Consider the following 25,151-nt stretch of genomic DNA (forward strand, 5'->3'; position numbering starts at 1 on the left):
AGACTCCATTCTGACAGATCTAGAGCCACTCAAAGAAAGAATATGGTCAGTAGCGTGAAATACACAGACCATACAATACTAGTTGGAGGCTACTTTAACCTTCTGTGTATAGATTGGGGTGTCTACGGATTCATTACGTGGAGGTACAGATAGTCAGGCGAAATACTTTCGAACATGTTTTTAGAAAATGTGTCTTGAGCAGCTAGCTTGGCAACCCAGATGCAATGGAAATATCTTAGATCTTATAGCTACAAATAGGCCGGACGTTATCGACACGGTCGGTTTGGAACTGGGATACATGATCATGATGTCATTACAGCAACTACGAATACAAAAGTTAACAAATCAGTCAAGAAGGCTAGGAGAGTGTATCAGCTAGACAGAGCAGATAAGCAGTTGTTAGCATCTCACTTAGACAGCGAATTGACATCACTTATTTCCAGAAGATGGATGTAAAGGAATTATGGGCAGAGTTTGAGCAGACTGTAAATCATGGTCTGGAGAATTATGTGCCTAGTAAGTAGATAAAGGATGGAAAAAACCCACCATGGTTTAATAATGAAATCTGGAGAATGTTGAGGAAGCAGAGGCTGTTGCACTCTTGATTCAAAAGAGAGTGCACAAATGAACACAAGTGAAGGTTAGTAGAGATTCGTGCATATGTGAAAGGATCTACGCACAAAGCATAGAACAACTACCACCGTCACACTTTAGCAAAATATCTGACAGAAATCCCAAGAAAATTCTGGTCCTATGTAAAATCACTAAGCTGGTCTAACACTTCTATTCAGCCCCTTGTTGACCAACCTGCTATGGCAGTTGAAGATAGTAAAATGAAAGCTGAAGTTTTAAATTTCACATTCAAGAAATCGTCCACAGATGGGCATCATACAAACATACTGTCATTTGACAATCAGACAGGCTCCCATATGGACAACATAGTAATAAGCATTGCTGGCATAGAGAAACTGAAAGATTTCAAAGCAAATAAATCACCAGGTCTGTATGGAATCCCCCTTTGGTTTTAAAAAAGGGTACTCTATGGCACTGACCTCTTAACTGGCTTGCATGTAACATAAATCTCTCACCAAGTGCAAATCCCCAAGTGACTGGAAAGAAGTGCAGGAGACTCCAGTATACATGAAGGATAAAAGAACATACCCGCAAAATTACAAACCACTATCTCTGACTTTGGTTTGCTGCAGAATCCTTGACCATATTCTCAGTTTGAATATAACAAATTTTCTTGACACAGAGAAGGTAACATTCACGAATCATCATGGTTTTAGAAGGCATTGCTCGTGTGAAACTCGGGTTGCCCTTTCTCAAATGAAATACTATAACTATGGGCAACAGGCAGATTCCATATTTCTAGATTCCCTGAGAGCATTTGATATGATGCCCCTGCACGCTGTTACTGAAGGTACGAGCATATGGAATAAGTTCACAGATGCGGGAATGGCTTGAAAACTTCATAAGTAATAGAACCCTGTATGTTGTCCTCAACAGCCAATGTTCATCAGGGACAAGGGTATCGCCATGAGTGCCCCACGGAAGTGTGATAGGACCGATATTATCCTCTACATACAGAAATGATTTGGCAGACAGGGTTGGCAGAAAACAGTGGTTGTTTACTGACAATGCTGTGGTATACAGCAAGGTGTCAAAGTCGAGTGACTGTAGGAAGATACAAGATGACTTGGGCAAAATTTCTGGTTGGTGTGACGGATGACAGGTGGGTGGAAAAATGTAAGTTAATGCAGATGAGTTGGAAGAACATATCTGTAATACTTGGTTACAGTACTACTAGTGTCCTGATTGACACAGCCAAGTCATTTAAATATCTGGGTGTAACATTGCAAAGTGATATGAAACTGAACGAGCATGTGAGGACTGTGGTAGGGAAGGCGAATGGTCGACATCAATTCAGAGGCAGGCTGCTAGATTTGCTACTGGTGGGTTCGAACAACATGTAACTCCAATGGGAATCCCTGGAGGGCAGGTGACTTTATTTTCCCCAAGAAATGGTATTCAGAAAATTTAGAGAGCCCGCATTTGTAGCTGAATGCCGAACGATTCTACCAACACCAACATACATTGCGTGTAAGAAGCATGGACATAAGATTCGAGAAATTAGGGCTCGTAACAGAGGCATATAGACAATCGTTTTTTCCTCACTCTATTTGCGAGAGGAACAGGAAAGGAAATGACTATTAGTGGGGCACAGTATTCTCCAACACACATCATACAGTGGCTTACGGAGTATCTTTGTACATGTAGACGTAGACGAGAACAAGGAATGGAGACGAAAACTGTCTACATCTACATCTCTACTCCGCAAGCCACCCAACGGTGTGTGGCGGAGGGCACTTTACGTGTCACTCTCATTACCTCCCTTTTCTGTTCCAGTCGTGTATGGTTCACGGGAAGAACAAATGTCTGAAAGCCTCCGTGCGCGCTCGAATCTCTCTAATTTTACATTCGTGATCTCCTCGGGGGGTATAAGTAGGGGGAAGCAATATATTCGATACTTCATCCAGAAACGCACCCTCTCGAAACATGGCAAGCAAGCTACACCGCGATGCAGAGCGCCTCTCTTGCAGAGTCTGCCACTTGAGTTTGTTAAACACCTCCGTAATGCTATCACGGTTACCAAATAACCATGTGACGAAACGCGCCGCTCTTCTTTGGATCTTCTCTATCTCCTTCGTCAACCCGATCTGGTACGGATCCCACACTGATGAGCAATACTCAAGTATAGGTTGAACGAGTGTTTGGTAAGCCACCTCCTTTGTTGATGGACTACATTTTCTAAGGACTGTCCCAATGAATCTCAACCTGGTACCCGCCTTACCAACAATTAATTTTATACGATCATTACACTTCAAATTGTTCCGCACGCATACTCCCAGATATTTTACAGAAGTAACTGCTACCAGTGTTTGTTCCGCTATCATATAAATCATACAATAAAGGATCCTTCTTTCTATGTATTCGCAATACATTACATTTGTCTATGTTAAGGGTCAGTTGCCACTCCCTGCACCAAGTGGCTATCCGCAGCAGATCTTCCTGCATTTCGCTACAATTTTCTAATGCTGCAACTTCTCTGTATACTACAGCATCATCCACGAAAAGCCGCATGGAACTTCCGACACTATATGCAAGGTCATTTATACATATTGTGAAAAGCAATGGTCCCATAACACTCCCCTGTGGCATGCCAGAGGTTACTTTAACGTCTGTAGACGTCTCTCCATTGATAACAACATGCTGTGTTCTGTTTGCTAAAAACTCTTCAATCCAGCCACACAGCTGGTCTGATATTCCGTAGGCTCTTTGTTTATCAGGCGACAGTGCGGAACTGTATTGAACACCTTCCGGAAGTCAAGGAAAATAGCATCTACCTGGGAGCCTGTATCTAATATTTTTTGGGTCTCATGAACAAATAAAGCGAGTTGGGTCTCACACGATTGCTGTTTCCGGAATCCATGTTGATTCCTACAGAGTATATTCTGGGTTTCCAAAAACAACATGATACGCGAGAAAAAAACAAGTTCTAAAAGTCTACAACAGATCGACGTCAGAGATATAGGTCTACAGTTTTGCGCATCTGCTCGACGAACCTTCTTGAAGACTGGGACTACCTGTGCTCTTTTCCAATCATTTGGAACCTTCCGTTCCTCTAGAGACTTGCGGTACACGGCTGTTAGAAGGGTGGCAAGTTCTTTCGCGTACTCTGTGTAGAATCAAATTGGTATCCCGTCAGGGCCAGTGGTCGTTCCTCTGTTGAGTGATTCCAGTTGCTTTTCTATTCCTTGGACACTTATTTTGATGTCAGCCATTTTTTCGTTTGTGCGAGGATTTAGAGAAGGAACTGCAGTGCGGTCTTCGTCTGTGAAACAGCTTTGGAAAAAGGTGTTTAGTATTTCAGCTTTACGTGTGTCATCCTCTGTTTCAATGCCATCATCATCCCGGAGTGTCTGGATATGTTGTTTCGAGCCACTTACTGATTTAACGTAAGACCAGAACTTCCTAGGATTTTCTGTCAAGTCGATACACAGAATTTTACTTTCGAATTCACTGAACGCTTCACGCATAGCCCTCCTTACGCTAACTTTGACATCGTTTAGCTTCTGTTTGTCTGAGAGGTTTTGGCTGCGTTTACACTTGGAGTTAAGCTCTCTTTGCTTTCACAGTATTTTCCTAACTTTGTTGTTGAACCACGGTGGGTTTTTCCCGTCCCTCACAGTTTTACTCGGCACGTACCTGTCTAAAACGCATTTTACGATTGCCTTGAACTTTTTCCATAAACACTCAACATTGTCAGTGTCGGAACAGAAATTTTCGTTTTGATCTGTTAGGTAGTCTGAATTCTGCCTTCTATTACTCTTGCTAAACAGATAAACCTTCCTCCCTTTTTTTATATTCCTATTAACTTCCATATTCAGGGATGCTGCAACGGCCTTATGATCACCGATTCCCTGTTCTGCACTTACAGTGTCAAAAAGTTCAGGTCCGTTTGTTATCAGTAGGTCCAAGATGTTATCTCCACGAGTCGGTTCTCTGTTTAATTGCTCGAGGTAATTTTCGGATAGTGCACTCAGTATAATGTCACTTGATGCTCTGTCCCTACCACCCGTCCTAAACATCTGAGTGTCCCAGTCTATATCTGGTAAATTGAAATCTCCACCTAAGACTATAACATGCTGAGAAAATTTATGTGAAATGTATTCCAAATTTTCTCTCAGTTGTTCTGCCACTAATGCTGCTGAGTCGGGAGGTCGGTAAAAGGAGTCAACTATTAACCTAGCTCGGTTATTGAGTGTAACCTCCACCCATAATAATTCACAGGAACTATCCACTTCTACTTCACTACAGGATAAACTACTACTAACAGCGACAAACACGCCACCACCGGTTGCATGCAATCTATCCTTTCTAAACACCGTCTGTGCCTTTGTAAAAATTTCGGCAGAATTTATCTCTGGCTTCAGCCAGCTTTCTGTGCCTATAACGACTTCAGCTTCGGTGCTTTCTATCAGTGCTTGAAGTTCCGGTACTTTACCAATGCAGCTTCGACAGTTTATAATTACAATACCGATTGCTGCTTGTTGGCCCCCGCATGTCCTGACTTTGCCCCGCACCCTTTGAGGCTGCTGCCCTTTCTGTACTTGCCCGAGGCCATCTAACCTAAAAAACCGCCAAGTCCACGCCACACAACCCCTGCTACCCGTGTAGCCGCTTGCTGTGTGTAGTGGACTCCTGACCTATCCAGCGGAACCCGAAACCCCACCACCCTATGGTGCAAGTCGAGGAATCTGCAGCCCAGAGAGAAGCAAGAAGGAGCCCAGCCAGTAAACCCACCCAAGGCCAGGCACCAGATGCAGGACATCCCAAAGCCATGAAAAGAGTAGAAAAGGAGTGGTGAGCAGGGGAAGGGTGAATAGTGATGACACAGGAAACCAGGAGCTGGGACTGACAAACTGAAAAGGGAGGGATTCCAGTGTCAACCAGGCGACTATCAACAGGACTAGTGTGAAAGGCACCAGTGGCTAAACGAATACCACAATGGTGAACTGGGTCCACGAAGAGCAGTGTGGAAGGATTAGATGATCCATATACTTGACAATCATAGTCAGATGAGACAGAACTAATGTCCGATAAAGGTGGAGAAGGGCTGAAAAATCCACGCCCTGAGAGGTGTGGACAAGGAAGCGAAGAACACCGAATTTACGAAAACATCAAACTTTCAGAAGGTGGACATGGGGCAACCAAGTAAGCTAGTTGTCAAAAAAGAAGACCCAATAAATGAAACAGGGGGACTACAGTCAGGTGATGGGCATCAAGGTAGAGCTCTGAATAAGAATGGACTATGGTACAGCAACAGAAATGCACCACCCTTGATTTAAAGGGAGAGACCTGAAAGCACACGAAAGTGTCCTGGTGGAACTGCGACAGATGGCATCCAGAAGCTGTCATTCTGCAGAGGCTACTGAGTGGGAGCTACAAATCATCCACATACAGAGCAGGTGTGACTAACGGTCCAGAAGAGGCCACCGTCCATTAATAGTGACAAGAAAAAGAACGACACTTAATATGGACTTCTGTGGAATGCCATTCTCCTGGGTCAGCAGAGGACTGAGAATGATGTCACAACCCCAAATTCTGAATGACTGATGGGACACAAACTTGTGAATAGAAATTGGCCCCAAAGCCCGTCTCATGGAGTAGGATGTGATGGTGCAAAGCTGTGTCGTGGGCCTTGCGAAAAATGAAGAAAACTGTGACAAGATGGCGGCCCTGAAAAAGGTCTGCCAAACTGCAGTTTCCGATCAAAGCAGATGAACCATCAGAGACCATCCCACCCAAAACCTACACTGGAAAGCAGGTGGAAGGTCCTGAGATTTGATGACCAATCTGAGACAATGAACACGAGGCGTTCAAGTAACTTGCAAGGACATAGATCAGATTGACGGGCCAGTAACTATCAACGCACAACAGATCCTTGGAAGGTTAAGGACAGGAAGCACAATACTGTCTCTCCACCGAGCGGGGAAAATGTGTTGGAGCCAAATACAGTTAAAAACCTGGAGGAGCTGAGGTGTTGCAGGAACTGGTAATGGATGGAATCAGGGCCAGGGGCTGAATCGTGGGAAGAAGAGAGGACCAGAATAAGTTCCTATTCAGTAAATGGTTCACCGTAGGATTCCGCCTGACATGATGTAAAATTTAAGTTGAAATCTTCAACCCACTGTTTCTGGACGAGGGAGGTGACTGGATAGTAGGCAGACACAGATGCCGTCTCAAAAAGGGTCGCAAGGTGTTCTGCAACAACTGTACAAAGGCCACCTGGAAGGGATAGACCCAAAATAAAAGAGTGCAGCTGACAACCTTGGAGGCGCGAAACGAAACCCACACCTGTGACGAAGGGGTAGAAGACGTAGGGAGGAGACAAAGCATTCTCAATACACCAGCTTGCTTCGTTTGATTAAGTAAAGGCCTTTCGCGCAAAGATGTTTAAAGGTAATAATACTGGCGAATGATAGGTGCTGCTTAATATGTTGCTAGGCACAATGACAATCATGGATGGCCATGGCAATGGCCATGCTCCACTGTGGATAGTGAATGGGGCCTACCGAGCAGGGACTGACAATGCTGGCAGCATCAACTACCTTACCAGGAGATCACGAACTTCTTCCTCAATACAACCTGACAAAGAAGGTATAAAGGCAACCCTGGTAGATATAAAGAGGACAATCAGCACAATGGAAAGCCCACTGGGATAACCTGGCCATTGGGAGATGTGTAGGGAAAAAGAGAATCGGTGGGAATTTGTCACTAATGCTGAGATCATCGTGTGACAACCAGTGTAAGGAAGGAAGAAGTGGAGAGGAAGTGAGCGAAGATCAATGGCAGAGAAAGTGTCACACACAGCACTAAAATGAGTAAGGAACCACCATTAAGAACGCACAGGTTGTGGTCCACAAGAAACTGGTCAATGTAAAGCCCCGACCACATGAAAAAGCACTGCTCCACAAAGAGTGACAGGCATTAAAATCCACAGGGAGGAGGAAGGGATGGGGGATTTGCTGACGGAGGACAGTCAGTGCAGCGGGTGTAGGTGGTCGTCAGGAGGCAAATAGAGATTGCAAACCATAACCGTAGACCCCAAGTGGACGAGACGGCAACTACTTCCTAAGTGCTACAAAGGAAGATCCACATACCAACATCTGTATGGACAAACATCCAAACACCACAGGAAAAACTCAAAGTGGTCAACCTGGTTCTGGTAGAAAGGATGGAACTGACGAAGGGTCAGTGAGTGAGCATCAATAAAATCATATTCATGAAGAATGACACAAGCTGCTGAGTAAAAGGAAATAGGGGAATGAAACTCCATGGGGTAGCGGTAGTATCTATTACAGTTCCATTAAAAAAGCATGGAACAGGAATTAAAATGAAGGGCAAATGAGCTGAAGCCAATCACGCTGCCAGATTACCATTCACCACCAACGACGACAAGAAGACAGCCATAAATCACAAATTACCTCAAAGAAAAGGGTCTATTGACACACAGTCAACACAGATTTAGAAAGCATCGTTCTTGTGAAACACAACTAGCTCTTTACTCGCACGAAGAGCTAGGTGGTATCGACAGGGGATTTCAAATGGATACCATATTTCTGGATTTCCGGAAGGCTTCCGACACTGTACCACACAAGTGGCTTGTAGTGAAATTTTGTGACTGGATTCGTGATTTCCTGTCAGAGAGGTCACAGTTCAAAGTACCTGGTGGAAAGTAATAGAGTAAAACAGAGGTGATTTCTGGTGTTCCCCAAGGTAGTGTTATAGGCCCTCTGCTGTTCCTTATCTATATAAACGATTTGGGAGACAATCTGAGCAGCCGTCTAGGGGTTGTCTGCAGATGATGCTCTTGTTTATCGACTAGTAAAGTAAACAGAAGATCAAAACAAATTGCAAAACAGTTAAGAAAAGATATCTGTATAGTGCAAAAATTGGTGCCTGACTCTAAATAATGAAAAGTTTGAGGTTATCTACATAAGTGCTGATAAGAATCCATTAAACTTCGGTTACATGATAAATCAGTCAAATTTAAGGGCATAAATTCAAGTAAATACCTAGGAATTACAATTACGAACAACTTAAATTGGAAGGAACACACAGAAAATGTTGTGGGCTAACCAAAGACTACATTTTATTGGTAGGACACTTAGAAAATTTAACAGATCGACTAAAGAGACTGAAGTTAATCCAACTACAATAGAGAGTTTTTTGAATCTTGTCAAGGTACAAGAGTGACAGGATGTTTATAGTTCCGATAACATAGATGATAAATATAATGCTTTCCTTAACACATTTCTCATGCTCTTTGAGAATTGCTTTCCATTAGAACAGTCTACATGGGGTACTTGCAGTAATAGGCAGCCCGGTGGCTGACTAGTGGGACAAGGATATCTTGTATAACAAAGCAGGAATTATATCAAAATGTCAGAAGTAGTCACAATCAAGCTACAGTGGCCCATTACAAACAGCTTAAAAATGTTATTAGGAAGGAAAAGAGTATGTGATACGCAAATAGAATAGCTAATTCACAGGATAAAATTAAAACCATGTGGTCACTTGCGAAGGAAGTGTTTGATCAGCAGTACAAGATCAATGATATAAAATCAGTTTGTAGCAAAAATATTTCTGTTACTGATAAATCAGATATATGTACAGTATTTAACAATCATTTTCTGAGCATTGCTGGTGAATTAAATAAAAATTTAGTTGCTACAGGAATCATGTAACTTTCTTGCAAATGCCTTTCCGAGATTGATATCTGAAATACTTCACTGCGATACAGACAAGGGGGAGATTGAGTCAATAATTAAATCACTGAAGACTAAGGACTCTCATGGATATGATGGAGTGTGAGTGTGTGTGTGTGTGTGTGTGTGTGTGTGTGTGTGTGTGTGTGTGTGTGTGTGTGTGTGAGAGAGAGAGAGAGAGAGAGAGAGAGAGAGAGAGAGAGAGAGAGAGAGAGAGAGAAATCTTATGGGACTTAACTGCTAAGGTCATCAGTCCCTAAGCTTACACACTACTTAACCTTAATTATCCTAAGGACAAACACATACACCCATGCCTGAGGGAGGACTCAAACCTCCACCAGGACCAGCCGCACAGTCCATGACTGCAGTGCCTTAGACCGCTCAGCTAATCCTGCACGGCAGTAAGATGGTGTGCCTAGCCGAATATTAAAGTACTGTGTTGCACATGTTAGTCCTGTATTTACCCTTATTTGTAACTTTCCCTTTAGAAATGGCCAGTTTCCTGGCCAATTGAAGTGTTCAGTAGTAAAGCCGCTTTATAAAAAGGGAGAAAAGGATAATGTAGACAATTTTAGACCTATTTCTGTGCCATCAGTGTGTAGAGCACTTGCCCGCGAAAGGCAAAGGTCCCAAGTTCGAGTCTCAGTCGGGCACACAGTTTTAATCTGACAGGAAGTTTCATATCAGCGCACACTCCGCTGCAGAGTGAAAAAATCTCATTCTAGACCTGTTTTGCTACCCAAATAACAAAACTCTTCTAATACAGAGTGGCACACACAAAACCGAACCGGACTGCGAACATGCATGAGTAGCATTACTAGCTTGTCAGTTTCTTTGCCACCTTACAACAGCAGTAGCGTGTGAGTAGTTCATACAGAAACTAGTCATTATAAACCATGTCATGCCTTACTCCGTTTCTGGAAAATGTTGCTGGGAAACATCATGAACCATTCCTCCTTTTTTCGACGGATGAAGCTTGGTTTCATCTGTCGGGTTACATTAATTCACAAAACACAAGACACTGGGCACCAGAGCATCCCCATGGCATACTGCAAAAGCCGTTACACGATTTAAAAATTGGTGTATGGTGTGCTGAATCTGGTAACAGAATTATCAGGCCATTGTTCTTCAATGAAACTGTCAACACACATGTTTACTTCCAACTCTACAATGAATTTTCGGCTCTTAACTCCAAACAAAAAATGTTGTGCATATTTCCAGCAAGATGGGACAACTTCTTATAAGTCGGATTTGTCCTTAGCTCATATACAAACTGATTTTGCAAAAGAGAAGACCATTAGTAAGAACTTATGGCCACCCCACTCTCTCAATTTGTCACCAAGTGACATTTACCTCTGGGGATTTCTAAAGGCTAGAGTCTACCGCAACAATCCCAGAACACTTGACACATTAAAAAACAACATATGTGAAGAAATTTCGAACATTCCTCAAAGAGTACTGAGTACTTTCACAATATATATAAATGACCTAGTAGATAGTGTCGGAAGTTCCATGCGGCTTTTCGCGGATGATGCTGTAGTATACAGAGAAGTTGCAGCATTAGAAAATTGTAGCGAAATGCAGGAAGATCTGCAGCGGATAGGCACTTGGTGCAGGGAGTGGCAACTGACCCTTAACAGAGACAAATGTAATGTATTGCGAATACATAGAAAGAAGGATCCTTTATTGTATGATTATATGATAGCGGAACAAACACTGGCAGCAGTTACTTCTGTAAAATATCTGGGAGTATGCGTGCGGAACAATTTGAAGTGTAATGATCATATAAAATTAATTGTTGGTAAGGCGGGTACCAGGTTGAGATTCATTGGGAGAGTGCTTAGAAAATGTAGTCCATCAACAAAGGAGGTGGCTTACAAAACACTCGTTCGACCTATACTTGAGTATTGCTCATCAGTGTGGGATCCGTACCAGATCGGTCTGACGGAGGAGATAGAGAAGATCCAAAGAAGAGCGGCGCATTTCGTCACAGGGTTATTTGGTAACCGTGATAGCGTTAGGGAGATGTTTAATAAACTCAAGTGGCAGACTCTGCAAGAGAGGCGCTCTGCATCACGGTGTAGCTTGCTCACCAGATTTCGAGAGGGTGCGTTTCTGGATGAGGTATCGAATATATTGCTTCCCCCTACTTATACCTCCCGAGGAGATCACGAATGTAAAATTAGAGAGATTAGAGCGCGTACGGAGGCTTTCAGACAGTCGTTCTTCCCGCAAACCATACGCGACTGGAACAGGAAAGGGAGGTAATGACAGTGGCACGTAAATTGCCCTCCGCCACACACCGTTGGGTGGCTTGCGGAGTATAAATGTAGATGTAGAAAAGTGTTTTCCTTAACATGCTTTGACGTGCACAAATTTGCTTGGATGTTGGCGGAGAACATTTGAACACAGACTTTAAATTGCTTTCTAAAATATGCTTATTAAACTAATAAAAGTAAATATGTTACTTAAACTGTTAATTACATAGTTAATAATGAAACTGTACAATAAAAATGTAAGAAAGCGATGATGTACGTTGATTTTCTTCATTCATATTCCTTTTAGTGCAGGGGCCATTTTTTTGGGCGCCGCTCTGTATTATACTTCATCTGCAAATTGGATTAAGTGAAGCATTTGATACAGCTTTATGAACTTTCAAGCAAACTGTCACCTTTCAATATAATTTACACCTCGGGCTACATTATATGTAAGTATGTCATCATATGTAAGCTTCTGTATTAAGATTTGTTAGCTTCATCTCATAACCAGTCACCTTCCAACCTAACCTCAACCTCTGCTACAGATCAGCCTGCATCCCAACCTACACCACAAGACTTAATACAGATCTAAAAGAAATATTGCCAATGTTGTGTTCTCTCACTGTTTTCATATATGTGATGTCATATCATCACTGAATGATGAAGCCAAGCAAACATCCTGTACTGAAAGGTTCAGCTGACCTTGCTAATCTAATGCCATCAGCATCAACTGATTTACCGTAACTACATTCAGTTACTTTTTTTAATGTTGCTGATGTTCTTTTTACAACCTTTCTGCAAGACACTATACATTCCATTCAACCGATCATGTACACTGTCCTCACACATTACTCTGACCACTTGTAAAAAGCCTAATATCCACCCTTTGCAACCCTGACCGCTGCCAGTCATAAAGGAAGACAGTCAAACGAGGCTTTGAGAGGTACCTACAGGAATGTGGAGCCACACTGACTCCAGTGACATGGGCAGCTGCACTAAGGTTCTCAACTGAGGCTTCATGGCACAAACATCTTGAAATCAAGATGGCGCCACAGATTCTAGATTGGGTTTTAATGCACAGAATTTTGCGATCAGTGGGGTGCAGTAAACTCTTTCTGGTGCTCTTCGATCCAGACACGTACACTGTGAGCTGTGTGATACGTAGCAGTATCCTGCTGGTATATGGTATCATGCCAAGGTAAAGCAAACTGCATGTAGGAGTAGACATGGACCTCCAGAATAGATGCATACTTGTGCCAATCCATTTTGCCTTCCAGCATGACGAGGTCACCCATGGAATGCTATGAAAATATTCCCCAGACCATACCTGTTGTAAGGTGTTTGCTTTCCAATGTTTCATGCCATACATAGTCAATGACCATCTGTCCAATAGAGCATAAAATGTGAGTCATCTGAAAAGGCCACCTGTCAATACTAAGTGGATGTACAATTGCAGTACTGGCATGCAAATTTCAGCCTTCGTCGTCCAATAAACACGTGTGTGACCCAGGTATCTGCTGAGGAGGCCCATATGCAGTGGTATTTGCTGAACGGTAGCTTAGGAGACACTGTTAGTAGTCCTTTGCTTCACTAGGATGGTCAAATTCTCAACAGTTGCAGATTTATTCACACAAACATATCTATGCAGCCATTGCTTAACCCTGTGATCTATGGCACATGGTGCACCAAAATTGCCTAGGCACTGGTTTTCGGTATCCTTTAACCACAGTAGCGCATGAACTTAGGCATCTCTGAAATGACCTCAATGGCCCAAAAGACGATAATCAAGCCATTTTGGACGACAGATAAATAGCTCAATTTTCCCCTTGATAAGCTTTATATACCCTCCAATGCCGAGGCTGCCACCTGCCGTCTGTGAGTGGTTACTGCGTGTTGACATCGAACATAGGCTGTGGTCACATCAATGTGATGGGAGTGTGCATAAATTGTTTGTTGTCTCAAAGAGTTACCACACTATCAGCAAACCTTAAAAGCTTTTATTTCTTCTTCCTGAACTTTAATTCCCTTTTTGAAGTTCTTCATGGTTTCCTTTATTACTTGCTCTATGATCAAATTGAATAAAATGAGGGATGGGCCACAAACCTGCTGTACTGTCTCCCATTCATGTCCAACTCATATAATTGTTGTCTAGCTTCTATGCAAGTTGTAGGTAACCAAATTTGCTCTATGTATTTCACACTTGTAAATTTTGTTACATAGATGATTCCAGTTTTTTATGAACAAAACTGATTCTGCAATCAAATCTGTGATATTGTCAAAGTTTGTTTTGTACAATACAGAATAGTAACAGCTAAATGTGAATCAGGTTTTTCTGAACAGCTTTGATACAATGTTACTAATACATTCTCAAACACTGCAGCCAGTGACGCTCGCATAAGTATACGGTATGGGTGTTCACAAATTTTTAAATTCAATAATAATAAGTATAGCTTGCCTGAAAAAAGAAAGAATAGTTTTCGTGGAATTTTCTTGTTTTGTACATAATTAAGTACAGATTCTGGCAAGAACAAAATAATTTTTAAGCTTTCACTACTCTCTCTTTTGTATTTTTGTTTAACCTTTTAACGGCTCTGAACGTGTTTATGCGCACCACCCGTCCTTTTACCTGGTACTCTGAATTTGTCTATGCGTAGACACATTCAGAGTACCAGGTAGAACGACTGGTGGCACGCTTAAACATGTTCAGAGCACACAGGGACAGGTACAAAGGCGTGTGCGTTAACACGTCCAGGGCAGTTAAAGGGTTAAGTGGAAGTTTTCGTGCTTTTTATTTTGTCGAGAAAGCATACAAGATGTCTACTAGGCCCACCTGCATTAATTAAGGAATTAACTTCTGGGCTGAAAATCAGACATTCTTGTGTTGCACTCACAACAACAACTTATGCTTATTATACACTTAAACGATCGCTTGCAGTCAAGCTTATCTGCTTTTATCACTTTCTTAGACAACTGATCTGGTCGGTCCTAATTCATTTGCAGCTAACTTTTCCTGGTAATTTTCTTTGTTGCAAGCACATAAAAAAAGATACAACAGAGTTCACGTAGACATTGTTCAACAAAGCCAATTCCTGACGGTAAACAACCAACTCCAAATACAAACTGCTGCTTGCGGAAATGATTAAATTCTAGTAGTACTACCCACCAACAAGGTCACTTGACTAGAATACAAATTAAGTGCTGAGGACCATAGGGGTCAAAAGCACACAGTCTTCAAGCAAACATTCAAGTGGGTATCAGAGAAACAAGTGAGAGAGCTTTTTGTAAATGTTCATAAACACATACAATTTTGTCCTACACTACAAATAAAGCAGATAAACCAAAAGACCACCAGATGTCAGAAGCATCAATAAATGCTACAGTCTCACAATCAACAATGATGTGCTGTACGGTTCTCAGCGCATCAAATGAATTATTGTATGATAAAATCCAAAACTTGATGTACTGAATCTCATTCACAATCCCACAAAACAGGTCTGTCAGTGAATTGGCATATCTGACGAACGTGCTAGCATCTAGCAGGATTTGTGCCAAGTGAATGGGGATAAAAGTCTGCTGCAGTGTGCTACCACCTAGTGGCATTGACGTAAACTTGCAGTTAAGTGGTAAAGGCTAGCTGTGCATACCACAAACCGTGCATGTTGTTAATGAAATCCATTACTATTTGGCCTGAAAGGCAATTATGTCAAGAGAGTTGTGCACATGGAATAGACTCCTTAAACCATGGACAACTTAAACTGTGCTTGCGACCCTGATGCCAAGTTTCACAGAGTCTAAAAGAGCAATGTAGCACAGCGTGGTAGATTTAGCACCGTGTATTTCAGATCACCACATTTACATTACGATTGACAGCATTCAAAGAAAAATGACCAAATAAACTGCAAGGTGTCAACAGATAGGGTGTTCAAGTGCTCTTAAACAACAGCCACCACTGATTGCAACATAAAGTTACATTTCGGGAGAAGTACTTCATGCTCTGCTTCCTCATACACTCTAAAACATGGGCTCTATTTTATTACTGACATGTTGCATGTTATGGTGAAATCTAGTCTTACCAGTCCCGTTTGCCTAAATTTCTTTGAAAACTTGTACTGTAAACTAAGCAGCCAAGTTCCTAATATTCCTTGGAGGTTATTTAAATAATATTAATCACAGTAGTGTTTCATCACTGGAGCGTCTATACATTAGGCTACAATTACAACATATAAGCGTAACAGTGTGCTTTATCATGAAATCATGGATTTGTCTCAAGATGTGTTGGTGCTTTAAAGTTAAGTACACATAAAATCAACTCTCTATGTAACTAATTATATAAATAAGGATCAACACTCCATACTTACCTGAAGGCAATCAAGGGCTGTCACAATAATCCTTGACGCTTTGCTTTGGCATGCCAGTTCGAATGGGAGGAAATACTTCTCAGCTGTAATAACATTAGCGGCATCATTCTTTGGTAATGGGAGTGCCGAAGAAGAAGTGGGGTCCACTTGACCACCATCTTTCAGCTCGTTCTTTATTTCTTCTGTAATTTCAAAAGACTTCATTAAGTGATATGCACTACAGATGGAAAAATATTTGAAAAGACTTTGAGGGGAAATACGGAGAATCCCGTCTTCTATAAAATTTCAGCGTAAACACGAACTGGACACAACAATCTGGTTAACCCAACTCATTTAGCAATTTATACTAAAGAAACGCAAAACTGTACACAATTATGCAGCACCTGCGAGTATACTTATAGAAACAAACTGTGTATGTGATGTCTACGTTAAATAAATATGCATTTTTACCTAATGCCACCTCACAAGCTCGTTTCAACTGAGAGTGGTGCGACCGCTTTATATCCTTGTCGCTCAGGATCTTTTCCAAGGCTCGCACAATGAACATTTCCTTCGTTTTTAAATTCTTTTGCATCGTTATGTACACGTTCACTAACTACATTCTGCGCGTCAACAACACACACTCCCGTCCGTCCACAACGCCATTATTCTAATCAATCAACACAGGATATGTTGCGATACAGCAAGAGGCAACTATCGATCCATGGCCAGCAGAATACATCGATGGTAAACATGTTTGGGTCTAGATACAGTTCTGAATGAGCTATAATTTATTCTGTACACTGACAGGTAAAATAATCTCATTTAAAATGGTAAAAAAGATAATTAACATTTCGTCTACATAAATAGTGATGAGTTGTAATACAGAACTTTCCCTTCCTACTGTTACGACATCTACGGAAAACATTTTAGCAGATTTACCTTGCGCTCTGTTTCCAAAGCAGCTGTAAAGAAAACAAATTTTATGTAGTTTATAGTCGTGTAGCACATTGAACTTCTGAGACCTGAGACCAATGTACGCTTCAGTAAGATCTTTGTTTGCTACGTCAACACCAGAAGGGTACGTCAGAACGCGTCATAACATCTGTATGTAGAGTAGTTGGCACAGTGGACGCGTGGAGAAGCGTTGTTGTGTAGCGAAGAGAGCCAATGCGATGGAGCTTTCCGAAGTATTAAATACACAGTATGCCATCCCTGTCGGGTTTGTGTTGCTTTGTGCTGTTTTAGTGTTTGCTTTCGGATTTAAGTCAGCTGAGCAACCAAATTTTGATCAGCTCTCCCATATTATCGATGAGCGAAAACCATCTGGCAAGAAAAAGAAGCCAAAGGACAAGGTGCCGTTTCATTATTACTTAATTTAATACTTGCATGTCATTGACAGACCTACACTTCATCTTTATTAAACTGATTTGCTGCTTTGAAAAGAGTAACTACTTTCCACGTTGCAATATGGTTGTGTCTAGCAAAGCAATGTGGCTCTGTTATTGTGTAGATTTCTAGCCAAAATTAAATTGCATTATTCCTTGTGACCTCACAGTCGCCTGTCTGCAAGTATAGCTGTTTATGAAGATTTCTGCAACGAGAGATTTCAGTATTTGTCAGTCTGTGTACACTTTGTGATTATGAATGGAAACAGTCTCCCACACTCCCCATTGTAAGCGTATTTTTGTATACTTTTTAGTAGTTCTGATAAAAAAAAGAGAATATATTGCACCATTTGCACATCCAAAGTGGACAGGCACTACAATGAGAGAAACTGTGAGGAGCCATTCTTCTGTAATTACACCATAATGCAACTTTGTAATGGCAATTTAATTTCCTGTCTATTTTATTTATTTTATCTGTTTTGTTGATGTAGTGTAATTATAATTGTTTTAATTTTTCTAATGTTAGTGGAGAAGCCTAGCAGGTGGTATGTGTTGTAAGTGATTTGCTCACCGAAATTTGCCTATTTCACTGTACCGTAAAAATGAGTACTTTTTCCTCGCTTTAGGTATCTCATCACCTGTAAATTATTATATGATGAATAGACGTCAAAGTTCCTGATTGAGTTTACCTTCCCAGAGGATTGTATTTTTTTATATAATCGACGCAAGACCATCTTCAGACCAGGAAGTAACTCTGAAATAAACAAAGTAGGCCAGGAGAAATACAGCTGTTCACCTTATGCAACATGTACATGCTTATGGGTGATGCATGGAGGTGATGTTCAGAGCCACTGTATGTGCTAGGAGGCCCCTGTCATCAACTGCTAGCTAGTACAGACATGCTCCACATGTAACCAATGGCTGTAGACATGCTGCATTGTTATTTTGTACTGTATTACTTACTTAATGTTACATAAGTTGAGTAACTTTGTTATTCTTGGCCTGCTTTCGTAATTTCAGAATTACGAACATGTCCTTTATATGTCTGATACCAGATCCCTGGAAAATAGACATCATTTGCAATCGAGACTGATTTTGTTAAATAATGATAAAAGATTATTATTGTCTAGTTATAACTTCAAAAATTGTTGTTGAATAAAGAATTTAAAGTAAAGTGCAACATTAATACACCACTCAAGAGTAACAGTCTTAGGGAAAAGATTGATTGCTATTACCACTGTAAAGATGACACACAGAGTTGCAAACAGGCACAACAAAAGCACTGTTACTACTTTAGCTTTTGGCCAAAACCTTCTTCAGAAAAGGAAAGGCACACATTCATTGATATTCCGACCTAGAGTTTCCATTGTTTGACACTCAAGCGTAATGTAATGTAAAACTATGAACAATGTTGAGCTAACCTAGTAACGTAGACAGGCCTTAACTTAATTATATTTAAGAGTAAAGAACATTCAGACATAAACATTCACGTGCAGCTCATAATAAAATAGCTACTTAATTGGTCTAATCTCTCCTCTCCCCCCCTCCCATGTTTGGATGGATCTGGCTTCCAGAATGTGTGATGATCAATGGAGTGATATATGAATAGTCTGTTCTGGCATTGCCAGGTTTCTTGTCATGGATTCACTGCCCATTGTCCAGTTTGCAGATACTAGCATTGGAAATGCAGAATGCCAGTTCGAGGTGATAGGTGGAAATCGTATTTTGGGTGCCATTGACACTGACCCCAATTTTCTAGAATTTCTAACTAAGGGCTGTACATGAGCCCTCATACAGTAGTTGTAGAGCCTGTTCATGTGTCCAAAGGTAAACAAGTCTAGGTTTCTCTCAGTGTGATGGACCAAAGTTGATTAACGCTTAAGCACAGTTATAAAGTCTGACAACTCATTGAGATCTTTAGAGGTATTACTATGGAATTAACCAGGATACCAAATTGCTTGGCAGTAGACCAGTTCTACTGCTGTAGCTTTAAAATATTAATAGATGGTAGGATGGAGACTTAGGAAAATGAGTAATGTTGGTCTCCAATGTTGCTATTCTTGGCACCGTAAAGACCATTAATAGTTTTTGAAAACACTTAACTAAGCCATTTGCTGTTTAATAGGTTACAGCTTAAATATGGTTAATGCCTAACAAAACAGTGATTGGTTGGAATAGGGAACACTTTGCCTGCTTGCCTTATTTAGTGATGATAGAGAGAGGCACTCCAAAACAAGCATTCCATCAGCAAAGAGTCATGGTGGCAGTGATGTCAGCTGTGGCTTCAACCGTAGGAAAAACTTCAGGTAAGTGGCTGAGGCAGTTGCTGGCAGCTAGGCAGTAGTCATGTCATTTGGGTGTTTAAAAGTTGAACAATTTCAATGTTGATACGGAAAATCCAGGATGGAATGTAACAATATTATGAAAAGGAAAGTTGCTACTCACCATACAGCGGACATGCCGAGTTGTGGCTAGGCACTACAAAAAGACTGTCGCAAATAAAGCTTTCGGCCAGTAAGGCCTTTGTCAAAAACACACACACACACACACACACACACACACACACACACACACACAACTACAGTTTCAGGTAACTGAAATGACAATGGTTTCAGTTGCCTGAGACAGCAGTCGTGTATGATAGTTGCATTTGCATGTGTGGGTGGGTGGGTGTGTCTGTCTGTCTGTCTGTCGTCTGTTTTTGACGAAGGCCTTACTGGCTGAAAGCTTCAATCTTTTTGTTGTGCCTATCTGCGACTCAGCATCTCTGCTATATGGTGAGCAGCACCTTTCCTTTTCATAGTATTGTCAATGTTGATACGTTCACATTGTTGATGTGGATATGTTCAAACCATAGGTTGGGTAGGTCAAACATATCAAGAGGTATAATGAGATGGCACGTTATCTTATTAAATTTACATGTCACATACTAGTGCCGAAAAGCTTTGCTGTGCGATCTCTGGAAGGAGACAAATTATATACCAATGAGATTGCCTGTTGACAAAATGTTGTGGGGGACAACTCGGTGGAGTCACACAGAACAAAAAATCACTGTTCTGAGGCAGCACAACTAACCTCTCTGGACCGGCAGTTAGTTCACTCTGATCGATGTTTGTGACAACATGCTTTCTACATTGTAGGACAATGAAATATATTTGAATGGAATTGTATGACCTGTTAGTTGTTGTTGTACATAACTACTGTCCTGAGTACCGTACTTCCTGTTTTGTCCCCTTCTGCGGAGGACATTTTCAAGAGGGATCACAGCTTTGTTGAATGTCTGATTCACACCTTGGCTCACTACTGTCAGTGAGTAGCGAGCCAGGGTGTGAATCGGACGTTCAACAAACCTATGATCCCCTTGAAAATGTCATGCGTGGATGGGGACAAAACATTATGTTTTGAAGTGAAATCCCTTAGACCACAGCATAATAGCCTGGAATATGTTATTAATTGTGACAATTCTGGCTGTTGAAGTTCACATTTTACGTAAATGATCTAGCTGAAATATCACAGTAGACCTACAGTGGTATGTTTGAATGGAGCTGCTGCGTTTGATGGAGCTGTAAAATAGACTGAGCCATGACAAGTGCTTTGTAACTGAGCTTGCACGTAATTGTGTGTATGCAGGTACGAGCCTCTGCCAACACATTCTGTTCATCGACATTGATGTTAAGTCCTGAACTACACTGTCGTTGTATCTCAGAGGTGTTATGCTTGTACTCACCTAATATGCAGAAGGTTTTATATGTCTTCGTTCTCTGTCTAACGGATGGACTTTGATATGCCTCACTCCCATCAGGTACTTGGGAGGCAAGGGCTTCATATCTCGCTGTTGCATACTCGATGAAAGTGAGGGGAAATGATTCTGATAATACCGCTTCATGCATACAAGGGAACCTCCCCATCGCACCCCCCCTCAGATTTAGTTATAAGTTGGCACAGTGGATAGGCCTTGAAAAACTGAACACAGATCAATTGAGGAAACAGGAAGAAGTTGTGTGGAACTGTGAAAAAATAAGCAAAATATACAAACTGAGTAGTGCATGGACCACATAGGCAACATCACAACAGTGTGAGCTCAGGAGCGGCGTGGTCCAGTGGTAGCGTGAGCAGCTGCAAAACGAGAGGTCCTTGGTTCAAGTCTTCCCTCGAGTGAAAATTTTACTTTCTTTATTTTTGCATAGTTATTATCTGTCCGTTCCTTCACTGACGTCTCTGTTCACTGTAATAAGTTTAGTGTCTTTGTTTTGCGACCGCACCGCAAAACCGTGCGATTAGTAGACGAAAGGACGTGCCTCTCCAATGGGAACCGAAAACATTTGATCGCAGGGTCATAGGTCAACCGATTCCTCCACAGGAAAACATGTCTGATGTATTCTATACGACACTGGTGACGGCATGTGCGTCACATGACAGGAATGTGTTGTCGACCCACCTAACTTGTACACTTGGCAAATGGGTAAAAAGATTCTTCTACCTTGCCCGATTTAGGTTTTCTTGTGGATGTGATAATCACTCCCAAAAAAGTGATGAAAACATAAGAGTTTGGCATAAAAAGTTAAACTTTTCACTCGATTGAAGATTTGAACCAAGGACCTTTCGTTCCGCAGCTGCTCACGTTACCACGAGACCACAGCGCTCCTGCGTTCCTAATGTCCTTTATATTGCATATCTTCCCATGAACTACTCAGTTTGTATATTTTGCTTATTTTTTCACATTTCCACACAACTTCTTCCTGTTTTCTCAATGGATCTGTGTTCAGTTTTTCAAGGCGTATCCACTGTGCCAACTTATAACTAAATCTGAGGGGGGTGCGATGGGAAGGTTCCCTTGTTAGAAGGGAAGTGTGAAGGTAGAAGGAAGAATGGATGCTTGGAGTTTTGGGGTTGGTTCATTTGTTGGTTTCATCATCCGTGGATCCTTTGCATGATAAACCATAATGATGTGCAAGGAGCCTTTTATGTTAACATCACCAATTATTTTGTAAATAGGGCTACATGCTGATCATTTACAAATCAATAAGAACTACAGATACGAGTTAGTAATTTCTCCCCACTCTCTTTTACAAATTACAATGATAGAAATTAGTCTACAGAATAAGAGTTATCGAGGAGAATCTTTTTTCTGTTTGTTTTCAAATTTTACTTTTCTGTCTGTCAGGCATTTTATATCATTGGGAAAGTGATCAAAACATTTGATTCCAGCATTGTGCACCCCTTCTTGTGGTAAAGATAATCTTCATATGGTGTAATGAATGTCATGTTTTCTTCTGATATTATAATTATAAGGGGCCGTCAAATGAAAATAAGGTAGATGGTAAAAGTAAGTAAACTATTTATTATTTCAAAAGTAATCACAAGAAAAAGTCTCATTAAGGTCTGAAATTATGTGCAAAGTTTGTTGCAAGCCATCAAGTGCTCTCATTCTCAAATACTGGGTGAATATTGTCTGGCAATTCCCATGCATTGTGAGCTACAATACTTTTCACCCCCACCCCTTTGAGAGAAACATGGTTCTTATCCCCTTCCTCCCTCCAATGGTACTATCCAGACAATAAGTGATATGTGTACCAAGTTTGGTTGAAATCGATCCAGTGATTTAGGAGGACATGCATATACATACATAACCACACATTTATAATGTATATGGATGTAACTATATACAACACCAAATTACCTATATAATATTCTATATAAAACTTGTCACAATTGAAATACCCATCCATTGTCTGACCTTGACAAAAAAGCGTACGTTAGTGGCTTGTGACATGTGGCCTTCAGGAATATGGTGGAATATCATGAAGCAGGGTGGACTTGCTATTATTTTTCCCCTTGGGGAACATATCTGAGGTGTTATTGGGAATGTTCTGCATTGTATGTTGGTGTCATAAGAACAGTCTCACCTTTGTTTTTTGCTCCCTTTTCCTTTCTTTGTTTCCCTTCTCCTCTCATTCATATGCTTCAGCGTTTGAGGTTCCTCTTTTTCTTCTTCCTACCTGTGTGCTCGTGAAGGCTGGCCCATGCATCTCACACATAACAGGTGACTGGTTAATGCATAAGTACCAGCCCCCAGCTCCAGGTCAACAGTAGGCTTCACACATATCCCTGATACAGGCTAGGCCCAGGGAGGGGTGATGCCTGAGCTGCAACCTTCCCAAATTGCCAGTTGGTCCCTCTGTCAGGTGTTCGGGAGGTATCACCTAAGATGGGTGCGCCTCTTTGTTAAGGGGGTCCCTAGTTGGAAGGAGCATGCCATCTGGAGACATTGGCAATCATGGGGATTTCCTCGCAATGTGTCAATCATCTTCCCAACCAATGTCTATGAAACATAAACGTAATGAGGCTAATGATTAAAAGACCCTTCTTGCTGCACCACATTTCCTCATGGTCTCACCTACTGAAGACGGACAGTCCTTAGCCACAGTAAATCCATTTATTATTTAGAAAGGTGTTGATGCAATTACCGGCCATGTGAAATCCTGCTCTCGTTTACAGGACGACACTTTGCTCTTGGAGACTACTTCTGATTCTCAAGCACAAGAACTGCTTGCTGCCTCATCGCTTCTCCATGGCTACCCTGTTCATGTTGAGGCCGACAGAACTTTGAATTTTTCCCATGATCTAATTTACACCTGGGTGCTCCATAGTATAACAAAGGCCGAAATCCAATCTCACCTCTCTGATCAGGGTGTCATTGCCGTCCATCGTGTAAGGAAAAAGATAGATTGCTCCTGAGTGCCCACCCACATTCTTCTTCTCACATTTGATATAGTGGTTCTTCTGTCCCAAGATCAAACCAGGCTATGAAATTATCACAGTCCGGCTGTACTTTCCGAACCCAGTGCGCTGCTACCAGTGTCGTCGTTCCAACCACACTAGAATGTCTTTGTCGACACCCAGCCAAATGTGTAACCTGTGGTAGGGATGCGCACAAGGGCGATTGTCCGCCTCCTTCTCACTGCTGTAGTGTTACAGGCCCTTTGCTGTTCCTTATCTATATAAATGATTTGGGAGACAATCTGAGCAGCCGTCTTAGGTTGTTTGCAGATGACGCTGTCGTTTATTGACTAATAAAGTCATCAGAAGATCAAATAAAATTGCAAAACGATTTATAAAAGGTAACTGAATGGTGCAAAAATTGGCAGTTGATACTAAATAATGAAAAGTGTGAGGTCATCCACATGAGTGCTAAAAGGAATTCGTTAAACTTTGGTTACACGATAAATCAGTCAAATCTTAAGGCTGTATATTCAACTGAATACCTAGGAATTACAATTACAAACAACTTAAATTGGAATGAACACATAAAAAATGTTGTGGGGAAGGCTAACCAAAGACTGCGTTTTATTGGCAGGACACTTAGAAAATTTAACAGATCTACTAAGGAGACTGCCTACACTACGCTTGTCTGCCCTCTTTTAGAATACTGCTGTGCTGTGTGGGATCCTTACCAGATAGGACTGACAAAGTACATTGAAAAAGTTCAAAAAAGGGCAGCACGTTTTGTATTATTGCGAAATACAGGAGAGAATGACACTGAACTGATACAGGATTTGGGCTGGAAACAATTAAAATAAAGTTTTTTAGTGCGACATGACCTCCTCATGAAATTCCAGTCACCAGCTTTCTCCTCCGAATGCGAAAATAATTTGTTGACACTGACCTACATAGGGAGAAACAACCACAATGATAAAATAACGGAAATCAGAGCTCGTACAAAATGATAGAGGTGTTCATTCTTTTCGCACACTATACAAGATTGGAATAATAGAGAATTGTGAAGGTAGTGCGATGAACCCTCTGCCAGGTACTTAAATGTAATTTGCAGAG

General features: G+C 41.4%; 2 protein-coding genes across 2 annotated transcripts in view; one reads left to right on the plus strand and one right to left on the minus strand.

Annotated features, from left to right (window-relative positions):
• LOC124605236 (brefeldin A-inhibited guanine nucleotide-exchange protein 1) overlaps positions 1–16,582 on the minus strand; it is a 257,319-nt gene extending 240,737 nt beyond the window's left edge. The window contains exons 1-2 of the mRNA XM_047136787.1: positions 16,402–16,582; positions 15,952–16,133 (exon numbers count right to left, since the gene is read on the minus strand). Coding sequence (XP_046992743.1) covers positions 15,952–16,133; positions 16,402–16,525 — 306 coding nt within the window. The 5' untranslated portion in view covers positions 16,526–16,582. The remainder of the gene's footprint in view (positions 1–15,951; positions 16,134–16,401) is intronic.
• A 432-nt stretch (positions 16,583–17,014) lies between these two features.
• The window catches only part of LOC124605621 (cylicin-1-like), a 65,445-nt gene continuing 57,308 nt past the window's right edge, over positions 17,015–25,151 (plus strand). The window contains exon 1 of the mRNA XM_047137431.1: positions 17,015–17,285. Coding sequence (XP_046993387.1) covers positions 17,106–17,285 — 180 coding nt within the window. The 5' untranslated portion in view covers positions 17,015–17,105. The remainder of the gene's footprint in view (positions 17,286–25,151) is intronic.

The sequence above is a fragment of the Schistocerca americana genome, chromosome 3 (genome assembly GCF_021461395.2).
Source record: "Schistocerca americana isolate TAMUIC-IGC-003095 chromosome 3, iqSchAmer2.1, whole genome shotgun sequence".
In the NCBI taxonomy this organism is placed as follows: domain Eukaryota; kingdom Metazoa; phylum Arthropoda; class Insecta; order Orthoptera; family Acrididae; genus Schistocerca; species Schistocerca americana.